The sequence below is a fragment of the Panthera tigris genome, chromosome E1 (genome assembly GCF_018350195.1).
Source record: "Panthera tigris isolate Pti1 chromosome E1, P.tigris_Pti1_mat1.1, whole genome shotgun sequence".
NCBI classification, from domain to species: Eukaryota; Metazoa; Chordata; class Mammalia; order Carnivora; family Felidae; genus Panthera; species Panthera tigris.
Genome location: NC_056673.1, coordinates 18,654,154 through 18,673,805, shown reverse-complemented (window position 1 = coordinate 18,673,805; position 19,652 = coordinate 18,654,154). Strand labels below are relative to the sequence as shown.

General features: G+C 52.5%; 1 protein-coding gene across 4 annotated transcripts in view; it reads left to right on the top strand.

Annotated features, from left to right (window-relative positions):
- Positions 1 to 19,652, top strand: part of KSR1 (kinase suppressor of ras 1) — a 163,067-nt gene extending 143,415 nt beyond the window's left edge. For 2 of the 4 annotated variants that reach the window (XM_042966933.1, XM_042966934.1), the window contains 6 exons: positions 484 to 580; positions 3,512 to 3,645; positions 4,381 to 4,512; positions 5,670 to 5,805; positions 11,964 to 12,097; positions 16,649 to 19,652. In XM_042966933.1, the coding sequence (XP_042822867.1) occupies positions 484 to 580; positions 3,512 to 3,645; positions 4,381 to 4,512; positions 5,670 to 5,805; positions 11,964 to 12,097; positions 16,649 to 16,724 (709 nt within the window). In that variant the 3' untranslated portion in view covers positions 16,725 to 19,652. Of the gene's footprint in view, positions 1 to 483; positions 581 to 3,511; positions 3,646 to 4,380; positions 4,513 to 5,669; positions 5,806 to 11,963; positions 12,098 to 14,670; positions 14,752 to 15,363 lie in introns of all 4 variants that reach the window. The other 2 variants (XM_042966936.1, XM_042966935.1) reach the window with 2 other exon arrangements.

The following is a 19,652-nucleotide window of genomic DNA, read 5'->3' as shown; positions in this document are numbered from 1 at the left end:
ATTTTCCAATAATCACTCTGACACCCCTGATGATGCCACCCTCCTCCTGCACACTCCTATATGGTAATAAAATGTCTGTGATCAGAAAACAGCAAAAAGATCGTGCACATCATCATGGAGAGCCCCAAATGTCGTCCAGTTGTAGTCCTAAAAGGCCAGATTCTTCCCTGAGTTTGAGGGGGCACGTTCCCACCTTGAATCCCCTGAGGCTGGGCTGCTCTCTGGGTTGCCACGAGCCTTGGTGCACTGGGTTTCCTGTTCTGGGGTGGGCAGGCCCTGGGCCTCAGGAAACAAGGTGCACGTGTGTGTGATTTTGCACGCTCAGGCCTGGCCAGGAAGGAATGGGCGTCAGGCTTGGGTAAGAGCAAGGATTCCGGTGCTCACCAGTCCAGGGGATGGAGAGGGTCCTCCACTCTGGCCGCAAGGGCTGGGGTCGAGCTGCGCTGGCCCCACACCTCTGTCTGACCCCACCACTCTCCACAGCTTCTGCAAGGGGCGGACATTGCACTCATTTGTGAGGGACCCCAAGACGTCTCTGGACATCAACAAGACCAGACAGATTGCTCAGGAGATCATCAAGGTAAAGGATGAGCCGGCTGGTCCCGGGGTTCCTGGCCTTCCTCCTGCTCCGTCTCTTCCTGTAGCTGGAGCACCTCAAGGGTGGGCCCCCGTCTCCTTCCCTCTGTCCGTGTCTCATCCACTCAGAGCCAGGAGCTAGACGCCCAGTCTGTGATGATGGACGAATTGGAGCACGGCAGGCTTTAAGGGTTTGAATCCTGGTCGCACCAGCTGTGTGACTTTGGGCGGGTCAATGAGCCTCTCTGAGCCTTGACTTCCTCTTCAGTAAGCCAGTAAGATGGGGCTTCCAATATAGCCTCCTCCATTGGATTAGTGCTGGAGCAGAATGGAATAATCCGCTGAGGGCCCACTGGGCACAGGGCATGGCGCTTGATGAGCGTCTTTGAACTGATTGAGGGCACTGTGAAAGCACCCACGCTTTTCTGCCTTCAGGTTTCCAAATCCAAGTTTCGTGAGGACCAGCCCTCAGGCAGCCTGCCTTCCTCCCTCCCTCCCTTCCTTCCTCCCTTCCTTGTTTTGTTTATTAAGTTTTTTGTTTATTGGTGGCTTTAAATTCTATTTATTTATTTATTTATTTATTTATTTATTTATTTATTTATTTATAGTAATTAAACACAAATGAAAGAAAAGCTTATTTATAAGTTGCTTCATTCAGCAACCTAGCAGGCTTGGATAAAAGCCAGACTGCTGCTGGGGAGGAGCTCCTCTTTTCTTGTTTTTGTTGAAAAGCTTGCTCATAGGACCCCCCTGCAGCTCCCTGTCTCCCGCCTCCGCTCCCACCTTTCCTTTTTCTCCCTCCCTCCCGCCATCCACCGTGCATGTGTGCATGCGTGCGGGTCTTTAGCAAGGAAGAGACACAAGTCATCAGTGACTTCTATGCGTGAATCAAGATTTCCACGTGATATGACATGTCCATGTGGCTAAATTAATGAATTAAATTTCAAAGCCTCTCCGTTAAAACCCCACATTTATGCCTTCGTTTGCAGCATGTCTCCTTTTGGAGGAGGTGGAGGGAGCCGCTGGGTGTTACACCTACTTCATGTTGTCCCCTGACTTGCTGGGCCCTGCTCCCCACTGTCTCCCCTGCCCTGCCCTGCCTCCCTCCCCTGCACCAAACTGTTTTTCTCTCCTTACGGTACATACTCTGGGGCATCTGTATGGTTGCTGACCAGCTGAGGTCAGATGAAGGAGCCATCTGGAAGATTCTAGGGGCAGACGAGAGAAGTTACTCAAAGATTTTGGAGCCATAGAGCCGGAAGCCGCCTCTCTGCTGGCTTGTTTGGTTTTCCACCTGCTGAAACGCTGTCCTCCCTAAGCCACTTTCTTTTGTTCTCATCTTTGGTGTCTTGAGGTTCAAAATACGAGAACAGGGTCCTGTCCTTTGGCTAGGTTTGTGATTGGGGAGCTACTCTGGAGACCCCGAGATACCGTGAGAAGGGAGGGGATTTGTGCTCCAGACCTGAGCATTTATTTTTTATTTTATTTGAAAAAAATTTTTTTTAATGTTTATTTAGTTTCGAGAGAGTGTGCGAGTGGGGGAGAGGCAGAGAGAGAGGGAGACACAGAATCTGAAGCAGGCTCCAGGTTCTGAGCTGTCCACACAGAGCCCGACACAGGGCTCGAACCCACAAACCACGAGATTGTGACCTGAGCCAAAGTTGGACGCTTAACTGACTGAGCCACCCGGGTGCCCTGTAGACCTGGGCACTTAAATCGCATCTCTTGAAGCTGGCCTTTCAAGCCCGTGGTACCTCTTCTGTACACAAGGCTCAGAGTGGCACAGCCACTCGTCCTCGGTCATGTAGCTGGTCCCTGTTTGGCCCCGGGTGGTGTCTTTCGTCCCTGAGGAAGGCTTGTGCCTTGGTTGGGTTTGGGAAAGGGGCAGATAGTCTAGGAATGACCCTCTTGCATTCAGGATGGACTTTGGGGAAGGAGCAAGTCAGTCTTTCCCGGGGCTCTCTGCACAGCGTGGGTGAGAGCTCTCCTGAAAGCCTTGGGAGGTGGTGGGGGGGTGCTACCACAGACCCCACGCCCTCCGCATCTCCGGCCTCGTGTAAATTCTTCTCTGATGCTCTCCAGACCCCCTCAGACCGAGCTCTGGCCTCAGCTGGCTTCTGTGTCGCGGCTCGTTCTTTCTGTTCCCTAAACGTGGTCTGTTTACTTGTCCACTTCTCACCCCAAGTAGCTTTAAAGCCAGAAGGACTCTCGTAATGTGGGAGGCGTCCTCCACGTGGGCGATTGAGAGGTGGCCTTACGTGCGCCTCTTTCTGAGCTGGCGGGATGGCCACTTCAGCGGTGGCAGCTGCCCCCGTTCTGGAGGGCATCGGGGGAGTACGTAGGAGTCCTGAGTTTCGTGTCAGAAGACAGTTGGACCTTGGGTGAGAGCGTGCCTGCGTCAGGTGGCCTGTGTCCCATACAGACACTGGGACCACCTGAATTTGGGGGCCCCCTCTCTGGGAATTCATCTCTGTTCCCCAGCCTGAGCCCTTGCCTAGCTTACGGGTAGAGGCCAGTTGGTGTGAAGCCTGATAGAGACCCTGTAGATCACCCAATTGCTGTATGACTTAACGTGGGGGGTATCACGGCTCTTTATACACTTCCTGACCCCCCAGCTCCCCACCCGTCACCCTCTCCACACCTTAGCTAAGCATACAGTGCCCTTTGGACAGCACAGTGCCACGGACTAGCCTGAACCAGGCCTCAGCAATGCTGTTTAACTGCTGTGTGGCCTGGGGCAAGTGACTTCCCCTCTCTGAGGCTCGGTTTCCTCATCTGTAAAATGGAGATAATTCGACCGCATAGGATTTTGAAGATCCCATGAGGGGACGCGGGGAGGGTGTCCAGCTCACTGCCCAGCCCAGGTGGGCAGCCCAAGGTGAATCCTTGTCACTCGTCTTCCCGCCCTGCCGACGTGAGGCTCACTGTTTTCCAGGGCATGGGATATCTACATGCCAAGGGCATTGTGCACAAAGATCTCAAATCCAAGAACGTCTTCTATGACAACGGCAAAGTGGTCATCACAGACTTCGGGCTGTTTGGGATCTCGGGCGTGGTCCGAGAGGGACGGTGAGTTGGCCTTGGGCGTCTGGACGGAACGGGGAGGAACTGGGTGGTGCCGGCCAGGCTCCGAGGTGCAGCTGAGGTCTGGGCACCTGCTATCTGTTGCTGAGGAGCTGCCCTCCCTACAGGAAAGGCCAGGTTTGCTTAGGTCCTGTCCTTAGGGTTCTGGTCCCGAGTCAGGCATGGGTCATGTTTGGGTCCCTCATACGTGGCGCTTCATTCTCAGGCTGACCCCGTGGAGGCTGGGTCCCCTTGCTCACATGTGACCTATTTGCTCACTGACTTGGACAGGGGACGAGGGTTCATGTCCCCAGTATGAGGAAGAGCATCAGGTTTTATTTCCCCAAATCTTGAAAGGTGGGGGTGGGGAGAAAGGCTCTTCTCCAAGAATCTGGGGGACCTCCAGGAGGGAGAGTGGCAGTCAGGCTGGAGATCGAGCCCCAGGCCAGGTTGTAAGGTACACAGGCAGACTGATTTCCTTTCTTGTAGACACTCCACTCTCCCAGGCTGGAGAATCAATCAGCTCCCTGCTAATACCTGCTTTCCTAGAAAAACCGGGTTATCCCTCTTCTGTAACGTCCCCCCAAAGCACCGGTGCCTTGGCCAAGTGCAGGATCAGTGTGCTGTTTTCGGGGCCACGCATGGGTGGGGTGCTGGCCCTGGGGCACCCGTGTGCCGGGCTGCCTCTTTGCTGCTGGCTGAAAGGCCCCCATGTCCTTGTTCTGGCTTCTTGGCCTCCAGGCGTGAGAACCAGCTGAAGCTGTCACATGACTGGCTGTGCTACTTGGCCCCGGAGATTGTCCGCGAGATGACCCCCGGGAAGGACGAGGACCAGCTGCCGTTCTCCAAAGCTGCTGACGTCTATGCATTTGGGTGAGGAGGACCCACGCGTCCCCCTCTTTTGGGGCTCTGAGGCCAAGAGTGACCGAAAGAAAGGGCATGGCTGACCTTGGGGGCAGGGCGGGGGTGATGTCGTGCTTCAAGTCCTGATTCTGCCGCTTGTTGGCTAAGGAACCACATCCTTGACCTTCTCTTTCCCCAGCTGTAAAATGGGAAGAATAATGGTACCTCCTCTAAGGTTTCATGAGGACTAAGGTAATTTCTGGGTGTCTGTCTCACCCAGTGCCCCTTGGAGATGCTGACCAGAGCTAAGAATTGTCCCTCTGGGAGAACCGGGGGGTCCTGCCAGCCGGCCTCTAGTGCCCCCATGAAGCTAACCAAGAGAAAAATAAAAATATAGACACATAACGTGAGCCAGATACAGAATTTAAAGTTTTCTCTTAGCCATGCTAAAAAAAAAAGAAAAATAGATAAAACCTGTTTTGATAATGTGTTCAGCTCAATATATCCAAAATATTATCATTTCAACATGTAATCAAAATTTAAAAATTAAGGAGCTATTTTACCCAACGAAGTTTCCAAACTTTGGAGAGTACTTTGCACCCGCAGCACATCTCAGGTCCACTCTCCACATTTCAGTTGCTCGATAGCCCCCCGTGGCTAGTGGCCCCTGCACTGAACAGTGGGGGTCTAACGGAGAAGGTCAAGATGAGTCAGGAAAGGTGAGGAAGCTTGGAGAGGCTGAGTGAGGGCCTCACCCTGTCATCTCTGGGTGTCCTTTCCCCTGAGGGTAGTTTCTTCCTCTCCTTACCTTGAACTCTTACTTCCTGAGCACCTGTGTGCGTGCCAGGCGCTGGGCTTGGCCTTTGTTACTCCTCAGACAACCTTGGACGTAGGCATCAGCCCAACAGAGGCTAGACATTTGTAGCAGGATATCTGTGCGGAGCCTGTGCAGCCTCAGACTTTCCATCACAACAGATGTGTAGGGCCACGGGTCCCCTTGTGACTGGAAGGAGCTGCTGGGATGCCATCATGGTATCTCTGGGAGCCTGGTGGGTGGGGAAAGCTGGAGGAGGATCCCGGATGCTCTGGCTGGGTTCCTCGCACTGTGGCAGCAGGAGCCCCCCCGCCCCGGGCATGAGCTGGGCCGAGCGGTTCAGGAGCTCACGCTGCATGGGTGGTCCCCACAGGACTGTTTGGTATGAACTTCAAGCAAGAGACTGGCCCTTTAAGAACCAAGCTGCAGAGGCCTTGATCTGGCAGATTGGAAGCGGAGAGGGAATGAAGCGCGTCCTGGCCTCCGTCAGCCTGGGGAAGGAAGTCACTGTGAGTAGCCCCTGTTCTTAGAGAGGGACGGAGGGCTAGAGGGAGGGAGGCTGGGCACACAGCAGGTGTACCCTTCTTCATTTACTCACCTGAGAAAGGGGACCCACCAGGAGGCAGAAGTATGCTGGGCAGGCCTCTTTGCTGCTGGCTAAAAGGTCTGTGTCCTTTATTACCCAACTGTTTTTCTTTATACAAAACCATGGTCTTTAAAAAAAAATAGTGGGTGGCGGCGGGGGCCGGTTGGGTGGGAGGCATCTGGGTGGCTCAGTCAGTTAAGCATCAGACTTCAGCTCAGGTCAGGATCTCACGGTTCGTGGATTCAGCCGTGTCAGGCTCTGGGCTGACAGCTCGGAGCCTGGAGCCTGCTTCGGATTCTGTGTCTCCCTCTCTCTCTGCCCCTCCCTGGCTTGCACTCTGTCTCCCTCTGTCGCTCAAAAATAAACGTTAAAAAAAAAAAAAAAGACTGGAAAGAAATAAAAATAAAGGTAATGCTTTTAACTGAATTGTGAGTTGAAAAGATAGTAAAACCCCGTCTGTTACTTACATGAAAGAAGGTGATCGATGCACAGAGCACAAATGGATGGGGGGTTACCATGGTATCGGATCTTTCTCTAAAGTGTTCTTCTCAACTGTTAAAGAACAAATCGAAGTTTCCACAGCGTATTTGGGTTGCCACAGTGCCAAATCAGGTGCTGATCTCGTGTTTCTGAATACCTCTAAAGGTTTTTCTGCGTTGCATTTTGTAAGTTTCCTCGCCCTGGCCTAATGACACATAAAGGAACCCAGGGCTCAACGTTTTGAGCAGATAGGTGCCAGCCTGGATGTTAATAAGCTCCAGTAGGTATCTGGGTGGCATAACATTGGAGGACCACCTCATGCTGGTCTGGGTTGAGATCTAACTAGGCTGTGACCTTCTTGTTGAAGTCCTGGACAGTGTTGGCAGAATCCCCATCTGCAAACTGGGACAGGCAGAGTGAGAAATGCAAGCTAATCTTCCTTGAAGATCTTTAAAAAAAATTTTTGTTTAATGTTTGTTTTTGAGAGAGAGGCAGAGACAGAGTGTGAGCAGGGGAGGGGCAGAGAGAGAGGGAGACACAGAATCTGAAGCAGGCTCCATCCAGGCTCCGAGCTGTCAGCACAGAGCCCGACGCGGGGCTCAAACCCACGAACCGTGGGATCATGACCTGAGCCGAAGTCAGATGCTTAACTGACGGAGCCACCCAGGTGCCCCTTCTTTCAAGATCTTAACAGATCTTAGTATTTTCCTCCTTGGACTGGTAGCAAGTTGGTAGGGCATCTTTGGAATACTCGCTTGACATTGTGCTTGGTGTACTTTATTTCCTCAGGAGTACATGCCATCTGGTTGAAGTGCAAACTGTTTGTACAGGGACGCCCCTCCAAGAATGACACCAAAATGGGGGCGCAGTTGGTTAAGCGTCCGACTTCGGCTCAGGTCATAATCTCACAGTTCGTGGGTTCAAACCCCGCGTCAGGCTGTGTGCTGACAGCTCGGATCCTGGAGGATTCTATGTCTCCCTCCCTCCCTCCCTCTCTCCCCGCCCATCTCTGTCTCTCTGCCCCTCCCCCACTCGCCCTCTGTTTCTTTCTCTCTCAAAAATAAATATACATTAAAAAAAAAAAAAAGGAATGACACCAAAATGCTAATCTATAGCACGGACACCAGGCTCCTCTTTGGCCAACTGATACCACCTCGCTGGGGTGTCAGGCAAGGCGAGTGGGTGACGAGTGCCTCCCCGATGCTCTTGGCCACCTCCTCAGGTAGAACCACCTTTCCCATGACATGGCCTTGGACACCTTCGCAGGGTGGTGGTAGGAGGGGTCCAGGCTCCTGGCTGTTGGGTAGTTCAGAGAGCAGCTAAAGCAGCTACTACCCTACAGTCTTAAAAAAATTCTTTTAAGTTCTTTTTTTTTTAAAATATTTAGTTATTTGGAGGAGAGTGCAAGCAGGGGAGGGGCAGAGAGAGAGGGACAGAGAATCCGAAATGGGCTCTGCGCTGACAGGCTGACAGCAGCGATCCGGATGTGGGGCTTGAACTCACAAACCGCGAGATCATGACCTGAGCCAAAGTCGGATGCACAACCTACTGAACCACCCCGGTGCCCATCTCCCCCAAATTTTTTTTAAATACATACCTTTAGCAAGATCAAGCTCCTAACACATAGCTAATTTTTTCTTAATCATGATCTTTTTTCCACACGACCTTTTATTGTGCTTATTATTTTTAAGTCATTGACAAATCCTTTTAAGTCTGTCTACCCTCCTGTCCCACGGCTCACGCCATAATGTACCTACTTCTCTGTTGTTGCACATTTAGGTTATTTCCAATTTCTAATAACTTTACAATAAAGTTATTAAGGACACTTTGTATAAGCCAGAGTATGCGTGCGTGTATGTTTTATCAGAAAGGAAAAATAGCCTTAGTTGCTTTCTTAGCAACAATCACAATTATATTTCTACACACTTAGAGTCTTAGAGCAGAGTGGTGGGTGAGGGCCTGGAACAGAGTACAGAGCCCATCAGAGGACTACAAGGGAGTCAGGATTCAATGCTGGCTACAAGTCAGAAGCATCTGGGAGCTTTTATTTATTTACTTTAATGTTTGTTTATTTTGAGGGAGAGAGAGAGAGTACATGCACAGATGTGCACACATGTGCAGGGTAAGGGCAGAGAGAGGGAGAGAGAGAATCAGCCTCAGTTAGGCTCCATGCCCAGCGCTGAGCCTGCCACAGGGCTTGATCTCACGACTGTGAGATCATGACCTGAGCTGAAATCAAGAGTTGGGTGCTTAACCGACTGAGCCGGCGAGCTCTTAAAAATATCAGGTCTAGGGCCTCCACCAGACAGAGAGATTTATTGGGGCTAAGATCATAATTAGTTGTTTTTATTTTTAAATAAAGCTCCTCCTAGTGCACAGCCAGAGTTGTGTTTTGGAAGGATTTCTAGCAGCGTGGGGTTATGTGACCTTTGAAGCTTCTTAAGAATAGATTAGGCACAGGGGGTGGGGAAATGGGGGCAGAGAGCAAAGGTTCCAGCAGTCAGCTTCTGGCTCATGAAAGTTGACTTTCCTGTTTGATCTTTTCTTTTCTTTTTTTTTTTGATACATTGCCATTGGAGGGTAGAGGGGGTGTTGGTCAATGGCAATAAAAAATGATTTTTGACTCATAGTCAAAAGTAGTAAGTACCCTCGGAGGGGCACCTTATCTCTGTCCCTCCAGCCACACTACTGTAAGTTTATCACCAGGCACTACTTTCTGTGTTAAGCCAGCCATGGTGAGTTAGTGTGCACAGAATGACATCAAAAGGCCAGAGGAGGGGCGCCTGGGTGGCGCAGTCAGTTAAGCGTCCGACTTCAGCCAGGTCATGATCTCGCAGTCTGTGAGTTCGAGCCCCGCGTCAGGCTCTGGGCTGATGGCTCGGAGCCTGGAGCCTGTTTCCAATTCTGTGTCTCCCTCTCTCTCTGCCCCTCCCCCGTTCATGCTCTGTCTCTCTCTGTCCCAAAAATAAATAAAAAACGTTGAAAAAAAAATTAAAAAAAAAAAAAAAAAAGGCCAGAGGATTCTTAATGAAAACCAGCATTCCCTTTCCTCTGGTCACTCTCCAAAAGACTGACTTCTTGTTCCATCAGGTCTTCATTCCAGGACCCTCTGCCCCTTCTTCTCTGCTCAACTTGCATCGCTTTCTCTTTATGCTTTTATCAGGACTAATTTTGTGTTGCCATGATTAAATCTTCCATCCTGTATCTATAGATAGAGGCTAAAAGTGAAAAGACAATAAACAATGTGTGCACTATTATAATAGATTGTAATTGCTATTAGATACTGGTTAAGTTGTTCACAGGGATTATATTTTCTTCTTTGTGGGTCCATCTCTTTTCTTCCATTCTATCAGTTATTCAAAGGCTCACCACGATTTTGTTGGCTTCACGTGTGGACCACGGTTTTTTTTTCTTGTGTGGTTTTATGTTTTTACTGTAGTTTCTAATGGCCTTTCTTTTCTTCCTCATTGAGAGAGGTGATAAACACCTTTACCGTATTCCTAAGGTCTTGCATCTCCTACACACTGCTTATGGAATGGAATTTGTTTCATTCTTTTCAGGGCCCACTGATTTCTTATAATTTGCATGATGGAATTTTAGGCCTACTGTAGTGTTGTCATTTTTTCATTTCTTTTCATTCATTCCTGGGTGAATACTAGAATTTCTTGTATCTCATGTCTTCCCATTTCTTTATTTGCACTCCAGCAAAATGAGAGTGAAACCTAAAGGATCTCCTTCCCAGTAGATGCATAAGAGAGTCTTTGAACCCGTACTTGCCTAAACAAGTCCTTGCTTCACTTTCACACCAGAGGTTCACAATAACCTTGCCTAAGAATGTGACATTTTTGCTCTGCTATCTACTAAGTGTCCAGTGCATTGCTGAGAAATCTGATAGTAATCTTAATTCTCAATCTTTTATAGATGCCCTGTTTTATTCTTTCTGGGAACCTCTTGGGATCTTCTCTGTATCCTTGTTACATTGAAATTTTATTAAAATATACCTTAGAATAAGTTTATTTCTTGGTTTGATTTTCTTTTTTCAGTTGGGTCTCTTCACTGAGCCTTTTCAGAGTAAGATTCCAATTTCCCTTGAAAGTTGCTGGGAAATTTACTTTTATTATGTTTTTTTTTCTTTTTTATATAGTTTCCTGCCCTATCGTTTCTTTGTTTTCTCTTGTGGAAACTCCCATTAGACAGAATTTGATCCTTGGTGAGCTTCTGTGTCTTTTACCTTCTTTCTTTTATTTTAGAGAAGGAGAGAGAGAGTACAAGTGGGAGAGAGGAGCAAAGAGAGAGAGAGAGAGAGAGAGAGAGGGAGACTCTTAAGCAGGCTGCACGTTCAGCGCAGAGCCTGACGTGAGTCTCGATCCCATGACCCTGGGATCATGACCTGAGCCAAAATCAAGAGTCGGACACTCACCTGACTGAGCCACCCAGGCGATCCTCTTTGACCTTCTTGAATGTTTTCTACTCCGTACCTAAAATTGAGTACACAATCTGGGGAATTTCCTGGATTTTATCTTCCAGTACTCCTAATGTTTCATTTCAAAAGTTGTATTATTAATTTCAAGCACTCCCTTATTTTTGGTGTGTTTTTTTTTTTATTGCACCTTGGTCTTGTTTTATGGATAGAGTAGCTTCTACACACACACACACACACACACACACACACACACACTCAGTTGTACTTGAGAACAGAAGCCCGAGCTGCCTAAGTCAGCGAGCGTTTCCTGCCTGGTCGTGTGTGCAGGCCTGTTTTCTCACAGGAGCTCTGCTGAACTGAAAGGCTGCAGGGTGTGCTGTAAATGTGCAGATCCTGAGAGTAGGCAGCAAACTACCCATGTCAGAGGGCCTTCACTCTTAGGGGGCATTTGGGAAGGGTGCTCTGCTAACTCTCAGGTTCTGCCCTCTGTTTTATCCTGGTCACTCCCAGCCTCCATTCCTGCAACGCTGCGGTCGCTCCTGCCTCCATTGCGGTCCCACCCCACAATTATTCTGAGCATCTTGTGTTTCTTCTGTTTTCCATTCGAAAAATCTACAACCCCGTTTCTTTCTTTTTTTTCTTTTTTTTTTTTAAGTTTGTTTATGTTGAGAGAGACCGAGACAGCATAAGTAGGGGAGGGGCAGTGGGGAGAGAGAGAATCCCAAGCAGGCCCTGCACAATCAGCACAGAGCCTGATGCAGGTCTCAAACTCACGAAACCGTGAGAGCATGACCTGAGCCAAAACCAAGAGTCGGACGCTTAACCGACTGAGCCACCCAGGCGCCCCTACAATCCCATTTCTGATCTCTTTCCTATTACCTGTTTATTCAGCTTTATTCCTGTTATTCCAGGATGGTCTAAGAAGAAAAGAGGGGAGACAAGCTCGTGCCCTTTGTTTTCAACTAGAAGCACGAGCTCTTCTGAGATTCAATTATTTCTCTGAAATAACTACTCCAGAAATGGCCAGTCTTCTTACTATCGGCAGGATGTTCAGGGGACACGGACAGAAGGGGGGGTGGTGCTTGAGAGCATCAAAGGGGTCCTATGCCGCGTAGCCCAGCTGTGCCTTCCTCGCTCCCTGCCAGCTCTCACGCCGCTAACGTCGGCTCTGCTTGTAGGAGATCCTGTCTGCTTGCTGGGCTTTCGACCTGCAGGAGAGGCCCAGCTTCACCTTGCTGATGGACATGCTGGAGAAACTGCCCAAGCTGAACCGGCGGCTCTCCCACCCCGGCCACTTCTGGAAGTCCGCTGAGTAAGTCCCCCCCTCCGTGGGCCACACCCGCCAAGCAGGCCTTTTGCAGCCTGACCTGGTGTCCTAAAGGGCCCTGTCGGCTCTGTCTGCCTACGACTTTGATCTGGGGAATATACACAGCAGATTCACCAGAGGCGACTAGTCCCCTTGTCCAAGTGATACTAGGGTCTTGTTTGTTTCAGAGACTCCTTTTGCCAGATGAGCGTCTCTGGTACTCTGTTGTGAAAACCCAGCATCGCTGTTATCAGAACAGGGCTGACACTGGGCCCAGGCTAGGCCTGGGGAAGATTCCACCATAGAAGGGGCCAGACAGGAAGCCAGAGCAGCGTGGGTGTTACAGCACCACCAAAATCGGCAAAGTGACTGTTACTTAAAAGGGTGCAGACTCGAGACCGGTTTCTAGCCCCCAGATCAGCCACCTGTTAGGGGGACGGCATGGCCTGAGTTTGTGTGCTCCTCTGACACGAGAAGTCCAGCTTCCTTCTGTTTAATCACACCGTCCTTTGTACCCCCTTGGTACAGGGTGGTCTTTACTCCTCCATTCTGTCTCGTTCCCTTCGTGCTCTGCCCCTCTGGCCCTCTCTGCCAGAACACTCAGAAACAGACCTCTGCCCTGCTGCGAGCCCTTTGTGAGAATCCAGGAAAGTCCTTCCTTGTTCCGGGCCTCGGTTTCCACGGCTTTAGCAAGCAGGGGTTGGGCCAGAGCGAGGCTGGCCGACTTGTGAAGGGGGACGGGCTTCTAGCGGAGGGAGCTGTGTTAGGCTTTGCAGGCCCCCAGGATTTGTAGCGCACCCAGCAGCAGTGTGAGGCCGTGACAGCACCATATACAGTCCCCACCGCGAGGACTCAGCTCTGCCTTCGGATGCAAGAGCAGCCCAAGCAGCTACATCAGGGGATGGCTGTGCTCTAAGACAGCTTTATTTAGGGACGCTCACCCTTGAACTTCATGCAGCTTTCCCATATCGTGAAATCTTCTTTTGATCCCCCCCCCCCAACCCATTTAGAAAGGTAAAAACCATTCTTAGTTTATGGATTATACAGAAACGGGTTGGGCAGGCCCTATGTGACCAGACCCCTGAGTGACAGGAGCGGTTTTAAACTTTTTGAAGGCCAAGGGCACTTCCTAAAAGTGCGATCTCCCACCAAGTCCCCATTGATGATAACAGATAAAGTAGAGCTGCCCTTGCTAGTTGTGGGGCAGAAGCCTGTCCGCACCCCCAAGCGGCTCGTGGGGCACCTGCGGCCACGTCGCTGAGCCCCTGGAGAAGCTGCACCTGATCCCATGTCTGCTGCCCAGGTGTTTGGTGGCAGCTGTACTGTCCATGGTTCTAGAAAGGGCGGCTGGTAAATATTTTAGGCTTGTGGGTCATGTGATCTCTGTCATACGTTCTTGGTTTTTCTGTTTTTGTTTTGGACAAAGCTTCAAAGTGGTCCACATCTTTTAGTGGCTGGATTTGGCATCAATATAGTTTGCCAGCCCCTCCCATCTGAAAACAAGCCAACCGGGGTCTCAAGCTGCAGGGGAGGGGAGGCCTGGCAGGGTCGCCCGACCTACCAGAGGTTGCAGGCAGAAGTCCATGAAGAAATGCGGTGAACTGCTGATTTAGGTCGTTGGTAGGGACAGTCTAGAGGAATGACAGTTTAGGGCTGGGAATACCGTCTGTTAGAATGACACAGTAGTTTCGATATTTTGCTCTTAAGAGGAGTCAGACTCCATAACCTAATGTGGCCATTAAAGGTGTGGGTTGTAGCCAGCCTTTGCTGGGTACCTGCAACACACCTGGGGAGACTGAAGGCCAAGGCCAGGTTTCGGCCGGCAAGGAGTTTATAGTGTAATTGGATAAAGAAGGGAATGGTTATAACATGCTAAGGGCTGTGACAGAGAACAGCCTTTGTGGGAACACACGCAGGGGCCTCTCTGCCCACCCAGGGGGCTTGAGAAAGGGTCTCCAGAAGCGGGGGGGTGGGGGGGGGGTCACTGGAACTGGGTTTTGAGCAGGAGCTCTCCTGGCAGAGGCCAAGAGACTGGGGTTCCCCTGGACTTGCAAAACGTTCAAGGATCTGGTTTGTCAGACCTTGGGCGACTTGTTTAATATCTTGGACGCTGGTTTTCTCAGCCACAGAAGAGAAGGTCGCAGCAGGTGGGTCTGGCATTCCGGAGATACTTCCAGATTCCCTAAAGACCACATAGCCCCACTTCTCATTTCACAGGTGGGAAACGGGAGTCCCACATGGGCGTCGTTCCGTGCCCAAAGCCATCCGTTTTAGCCCCTGGGAGGAAAGAATGCCAGCAGCCCCGCCTGAGTCTCAGTCCGAGCTTCCCGCCCAGGATCTGTTCTTCAACACGTTCAGTGTCTAATTCTCATCTTCTCTTTTCTTTTCCATCCGTCTTGCTGCTTTGTTTATTTTCGGGGGGTGGCGGATGCGCTGGCCCCTCCTGTCGTCCCTCCCCTCCCTGCCGTCCTGATTCCTGGGAATCCTCCTCCACCCGTCTGCACCGGGTGCCCGACTCCCGTCACCCACTGGACTGCGCTGTTCCCACACTTGGCAAAATGGCCGCGGGGCCCCCCCAGGCGCTGGCGGAGCCGCTACTACGGGAAAGGACGTTACGGCCACCTGGACTTTAAGAACTCCTTTCCGGTTCTGGAGGAACAGTGTGTCTTTCTGCCTGTTTGCACCCTGCTTCCTGCTCTGTCTCTGCTTCCGGCTTCCCCATTTTTGTGTGTTTTGTTCGCATAAACCTAAGTGATACTCCTGTCGCTGAAACGGCCACTGGCAAGGGTCCCGCAGGCCTGTGTGTCTCTCGCTGGGCCGAGAAGACCCACAGCATGTGGCAGGGCCTCCGTCTACCCGCTGTGGCGGATGATGGCCCGTCCCTGGGTGGGAGCGATCTCAGATCAGTGGCCCAAGTCCAGGGTGCCCTTTGGCCAGAGCTTCAAAGAAGGGAAAGCAGTAAGCAAAAACAGTAAACTTTTAGGAAGTCACTTTGGATAGTCCGGGGCTGAGGGGCAGTGGGCCCGTTGGCCAACCTCTGTCTAAACATTCTGTGACTGTCCCGGCGGAGCTCTGGACAGGTGCTTCGTGCCAGGTCCCTTCCCAGCTCTCTGGGCTGCCCAGCTGGGAATGGAGTAGGGATGCCTTTTTCCCCCTCTGCGGGGAAAGAGGGTCCCCTGCCCCCCACCCTGGCCAGGCCTCTGCCGCTCCCCCTGCCCCTCCGTGGGCTCGGCCTCTGACTCGGCTCTCCCCTCTTCTCTTTCTTCCCGTAGGTTGTAGGCCTGGCTGCCTTGCATGCACTCGGGGCTTTCTTCCTCCTAATCGACCCGTGGCACCGTGACTTCTGCTCAAGCGCAAGCTGAGATGCGGGCACTAACCCAGGGGACGCGATCTCTGCTGCTCCGAGCGTCTCTCCCGAGACTTCTTCTCTCGCTTTGTTTTTGAAACTGACCCCCACCCCCCTCCACGGCCTATGTGTGCCTGAGTAACCGCTGCCCACGAGGATCCCCTAACAGAATTGCCTCCCGGATGGGACTTCATTGTCTAACTCTTCTTCTGTGGGGCCGCACTGTTTGTGTTCGGGTGGTGCTGTCTCCCTACTAACACCTCGGCGAGATTCGTGCCCCCCTGAGCACCTCGGCCTCCCGCCGGCTGTACTGCTCCCACAGCGCGGCGGAGAGGTTTGGCTTGGCTGCCGAGCCGCAGAGATCTTGTCCGGCAAGGAGCGGGAGGATTTCAGAGCTGCCGAAGGCCAGGCCCCCCTGGAGGGCCGGGGGGTGGTGGACCCCAAAAGTCCTGTTGCCGTGAAAGACACTAGCCTGCGAGGGCTTCATCCTCAGCGGCGCGCTTAGGAAAGTTGTCCTAAAACAAAGCAGGGGGTGGGGGAGGGCTGTCGCCAGACGATTTCGCCGATGAGAACAAAGCTTTTGCCCCCGGTCCCCACGATGTTAACTCCCTTTACATCCGCCCAGTGCGGACAGAAAGTACCAGACCCCAGGTCAGCGTTCATCAAGAGTGTGGCTGAGAGGCCACACACACTCGCTGTGCTGCTTACCAAATTCACGTTCCTGGGGTCCCTCCCACAACTGAGCCCAGGTCTCCGGAGGTGGGCCCTGAGAATCTGCATTTCAGCTTGCTTCCCACGTGGTCTCTGATGCCTGGGGACCTTGTCCGAAAGGAGTGTGGGATGTCCCTCTCGGTACTTGGGGACAGGTTTCTCTCTCCTCCCGCTTGTGCTCGGAGCAGAGCTCTGCTGGGCTGCAGGTGAGAAAGTAGTTGGGACAAGGCCACGGCAGTGACTGGTGCTGAGGACTCGGAGACTAACGAGCCCACTGCCCCACCCCCACCCCCACCCGGGGAGGGTGTGTGGCCAAGTCTTAGCACCCCGGCCACGTGTGGCCAGGAGCAGCTCAGCCGAGGCTGTTGGCATGCAGTCACTCTCGCTTCTTGCTGGGGCCGGGTCCTCTGCGGAGCTTCTGAGACTGACCTAGCTAACACCGCCCTACTTCTAATGGAGACCAGCGTGGCCGTAACCCTTCTTTTTGTTCCTCTTTGCAGCATTAACAGCAAAGTTGTACCCCGGTTCGAAAGGTTTGGTTTGGGCGTCCTGGAGCCCAGTAATCCAAAGATGTAGCCAACTTGTGCACTTTTTCTGCCGATTTCTTTCTCTCTCAAACGCGGTCCTGAAACATCCCAACAACCGCCACGACAAAAACGAAAACCCTCTCCGAGACATCGGTCCACCCTCCCAAGTGCCGCAAACCAGGAACGCGACTCATCGATTCAGACCTTTCGTCCACGGAAACACCCGGGCTGGCAATGGAGCTGCACCTGCTGTTTGTCTTAAAGTGACATCACCAACAACCAGACCCGCCCTGACAAGCAGCAAACGTTTACATATACGTCTCTGTGGAGTGAACTCGCTGTTTTACAACAGGTACTAAGAAAAAGTGCTCTGCAGAAGTGGGCTGGCACCACCTGCCAGGCTGGTGGAAGCAACCCACCCCCCGCCGGAGGCCCCTGTCGGCAGTGAGAAGGAAGAAAAGCACGGTGACTGTGGCTGTTCTCGGGGTAGGATGGGGACCACAAGGTTCGACCTGGACTCTGCTTTGGCCCTAAACCCCATCCGTGGGGAATCTCCCTCTGTAGGGTTCTCCCCCATCCTACCGGAAGGACACTGTCCCTTTTTCCTCTGGCAGAGGAAACCCTGGCTAGGAACCAAGCTGGATTATGAGGGTCAGGGGTTCCCAGCGAGCTGGGGTTCTCATTCGGCCCCAGGGATCCAGCCCCTACCTGCCAGAAAAGTAGAGACAGCTGAGACCCAAATAACATCTGGACTGACCCAGTGGTTGGTAGCCAGGGTCTGTACGGCCTGTAGAGAGCTTTTCTTCTCGCGGCTTCCGGGAAGGCAGACGCTAAGGAGCTGGGACTCATCCGTGTCCCTGGCTCACATCTGAGCTAAGAGGCTAAGAGCGAAGGCCCAGCGCCACAGCTGTGGACACCATGAAGGCTTGATTGGTGAGAAGAAAGAAGGTAGGGGGAGAGAGAAGTGGCAGGCAGTAGGGTCCCTGAGCCCGCCCTCCCAGCCACAGGGTGACCTGGCTCTTTGGGAGCCCGTCAGCAGTCATGCCAAGGTTCCGGAACTGCCCACCTCTTCTCCCCCAGCCCTTTTCGAAGTCCTTGCCACCCCTGACTCTTCCACCGCCCGCGTCTGAGTTCTCGGCTGGGACGGGAGGCCCGTGCCCCCCACGCCTTTCATCTGGACCCACCCGGCCCCCAGTCTTCAGAGCCTTCCGTGAACCGAGTCCGGGCTACTTGCGTACATTTGCGCCAGAAGGAGGGGCTTGACTGGGGAAAGTCGGTGACGTGAGAGCATCCTGTCTGTCTGCGTCAGAAGCCGTCACCTAAAGAGAAAAGTTCCAAACGGGAGAGAAGCCTTCAGTGGACGTTACGCCATGTTAGGCCCCAAACCAGAACTGAACAAGGGTGACGAGGGTGGAGACGTGGTTGGATTCAGACCCAGAACCTGTGTCCATGCTCTGAGCCAAGATGGGGAGGTGTGTGGGCCACCCGTCCCTTTCGTTTAGACTCCCCGAGCAAAGCTCCCAATCTTCAGAGCCTTCCCTGGAGTCTGGCCACAATGTCCTGGGAAGTGGGCTGCGGCCTCGAAGTCGTAGGGCCACCTTCCTGTCTCTGGGTCAGATGCCCCCCCCCCCCCCACCGGCCCGACCCACACTCGCTTGGAGAGCGCAGCTGTGCAGCCGGGCAAGGTATCCAGGCTCCCGCCCCCCATGAGCGCCCCAGACCCGAGCTCCTTTCCCTTCCTGGTCGGGGAAGACAGGAGCTGACACCCAGCTAGAGTCAGCCCCGGATGGCTCTTCCCTCCTCCGTGAGACTGCTGGTCTCATCCTGTCATCCCTTGGCCTCCCCCCGTGGGCGTCACGCCCGCAGGTCAGTTCAAGAAGCTTTTGTCGAACACCTACGGTGTCTTATGCAAGTTCAGGGACCCGCGATGGGAACCGTCACAGTCCCTGCCCTTAAGGAATTGACACTTTGCCAGGAACCCTGAAGGAGAGCCGAAGGCCTGGGGGACACCCCCTTCGTCTTCAGGGCCCTGGACGGCCCCCCAGCTCTTGGCCTAGCCTCTGTGCTGCCTGTCATTTAAAAAAAAAAAAAAAAAAAAACGTGGTCCCCTTCTCCTTCCGTCTCTTTAAGTGACTGTGAATTGAGGTTGGGAACACGTGCTTGCCCTTCTGTGTGCTCTCCCCGTCTGCCATGGAAACACACGAAGGACTGCAGATACTGTGAATTCAGCCCTCACGGCCAGCCGCGAAGGGGACGGAGAAGCTGGGAGGGCCTCCTTGGCGAGAGCTCTGGGGGCTGCGGAGTCCCCAGCGGGGTCTGAGAGTGGAGCCCAAGCTTTGGTCCTTCTTTACAGCAGGCCCCCAGTCCCCAACGTCCCCTCCCAAACTCTAGGGCCCATGTCCCCGCTGCCTTTATTCCCCCAAGCCGCAGTCCCCGGGTCTCCATCCAACTCGAGATCCCGAATCCTAGCAAGCTCCCCGTTAGTCGAGGGCAGTGTAGCGATGTTGACCTCTGTCGCGTCACCAAATCCGCGCAGGGCGCTGGAATCCTGCCCGTCGTGGCCTTTCTTCTTGTGATCACAGGGGGCAGCTGTGCGCCCTGTAAGCCTGTATTGCCGTGGTTCTGTGTTGATTTGGGGTGGGGGGCGGGGTGGAAACACAAATGTGAAGCCATTTAGGGAGCTCGTACGATGCTGCAGTGTTAGCCAGGATTTCATCAGTGTGTGTAAAGCCAGCGTCTTCCGTGGCCACAGGCACACGCCTGCTTTTTTTTGAATGTGATGTAAAATTTGTACAGTAAAAGTTTTTATATTTTCTATCAACCGCATTTGTCTTCCAGAAATGCTATTAATTTAAATTAAAACGGTTAGTATTCATGAACGTGCTGTTATCAGTTTTTTGCCGCTGGCAAGAACACATCCTTTGTGCCAGGCCAAGCCTGGGTGTCTGGAGTTTGTGAATAAAATTGTACCAAGGTG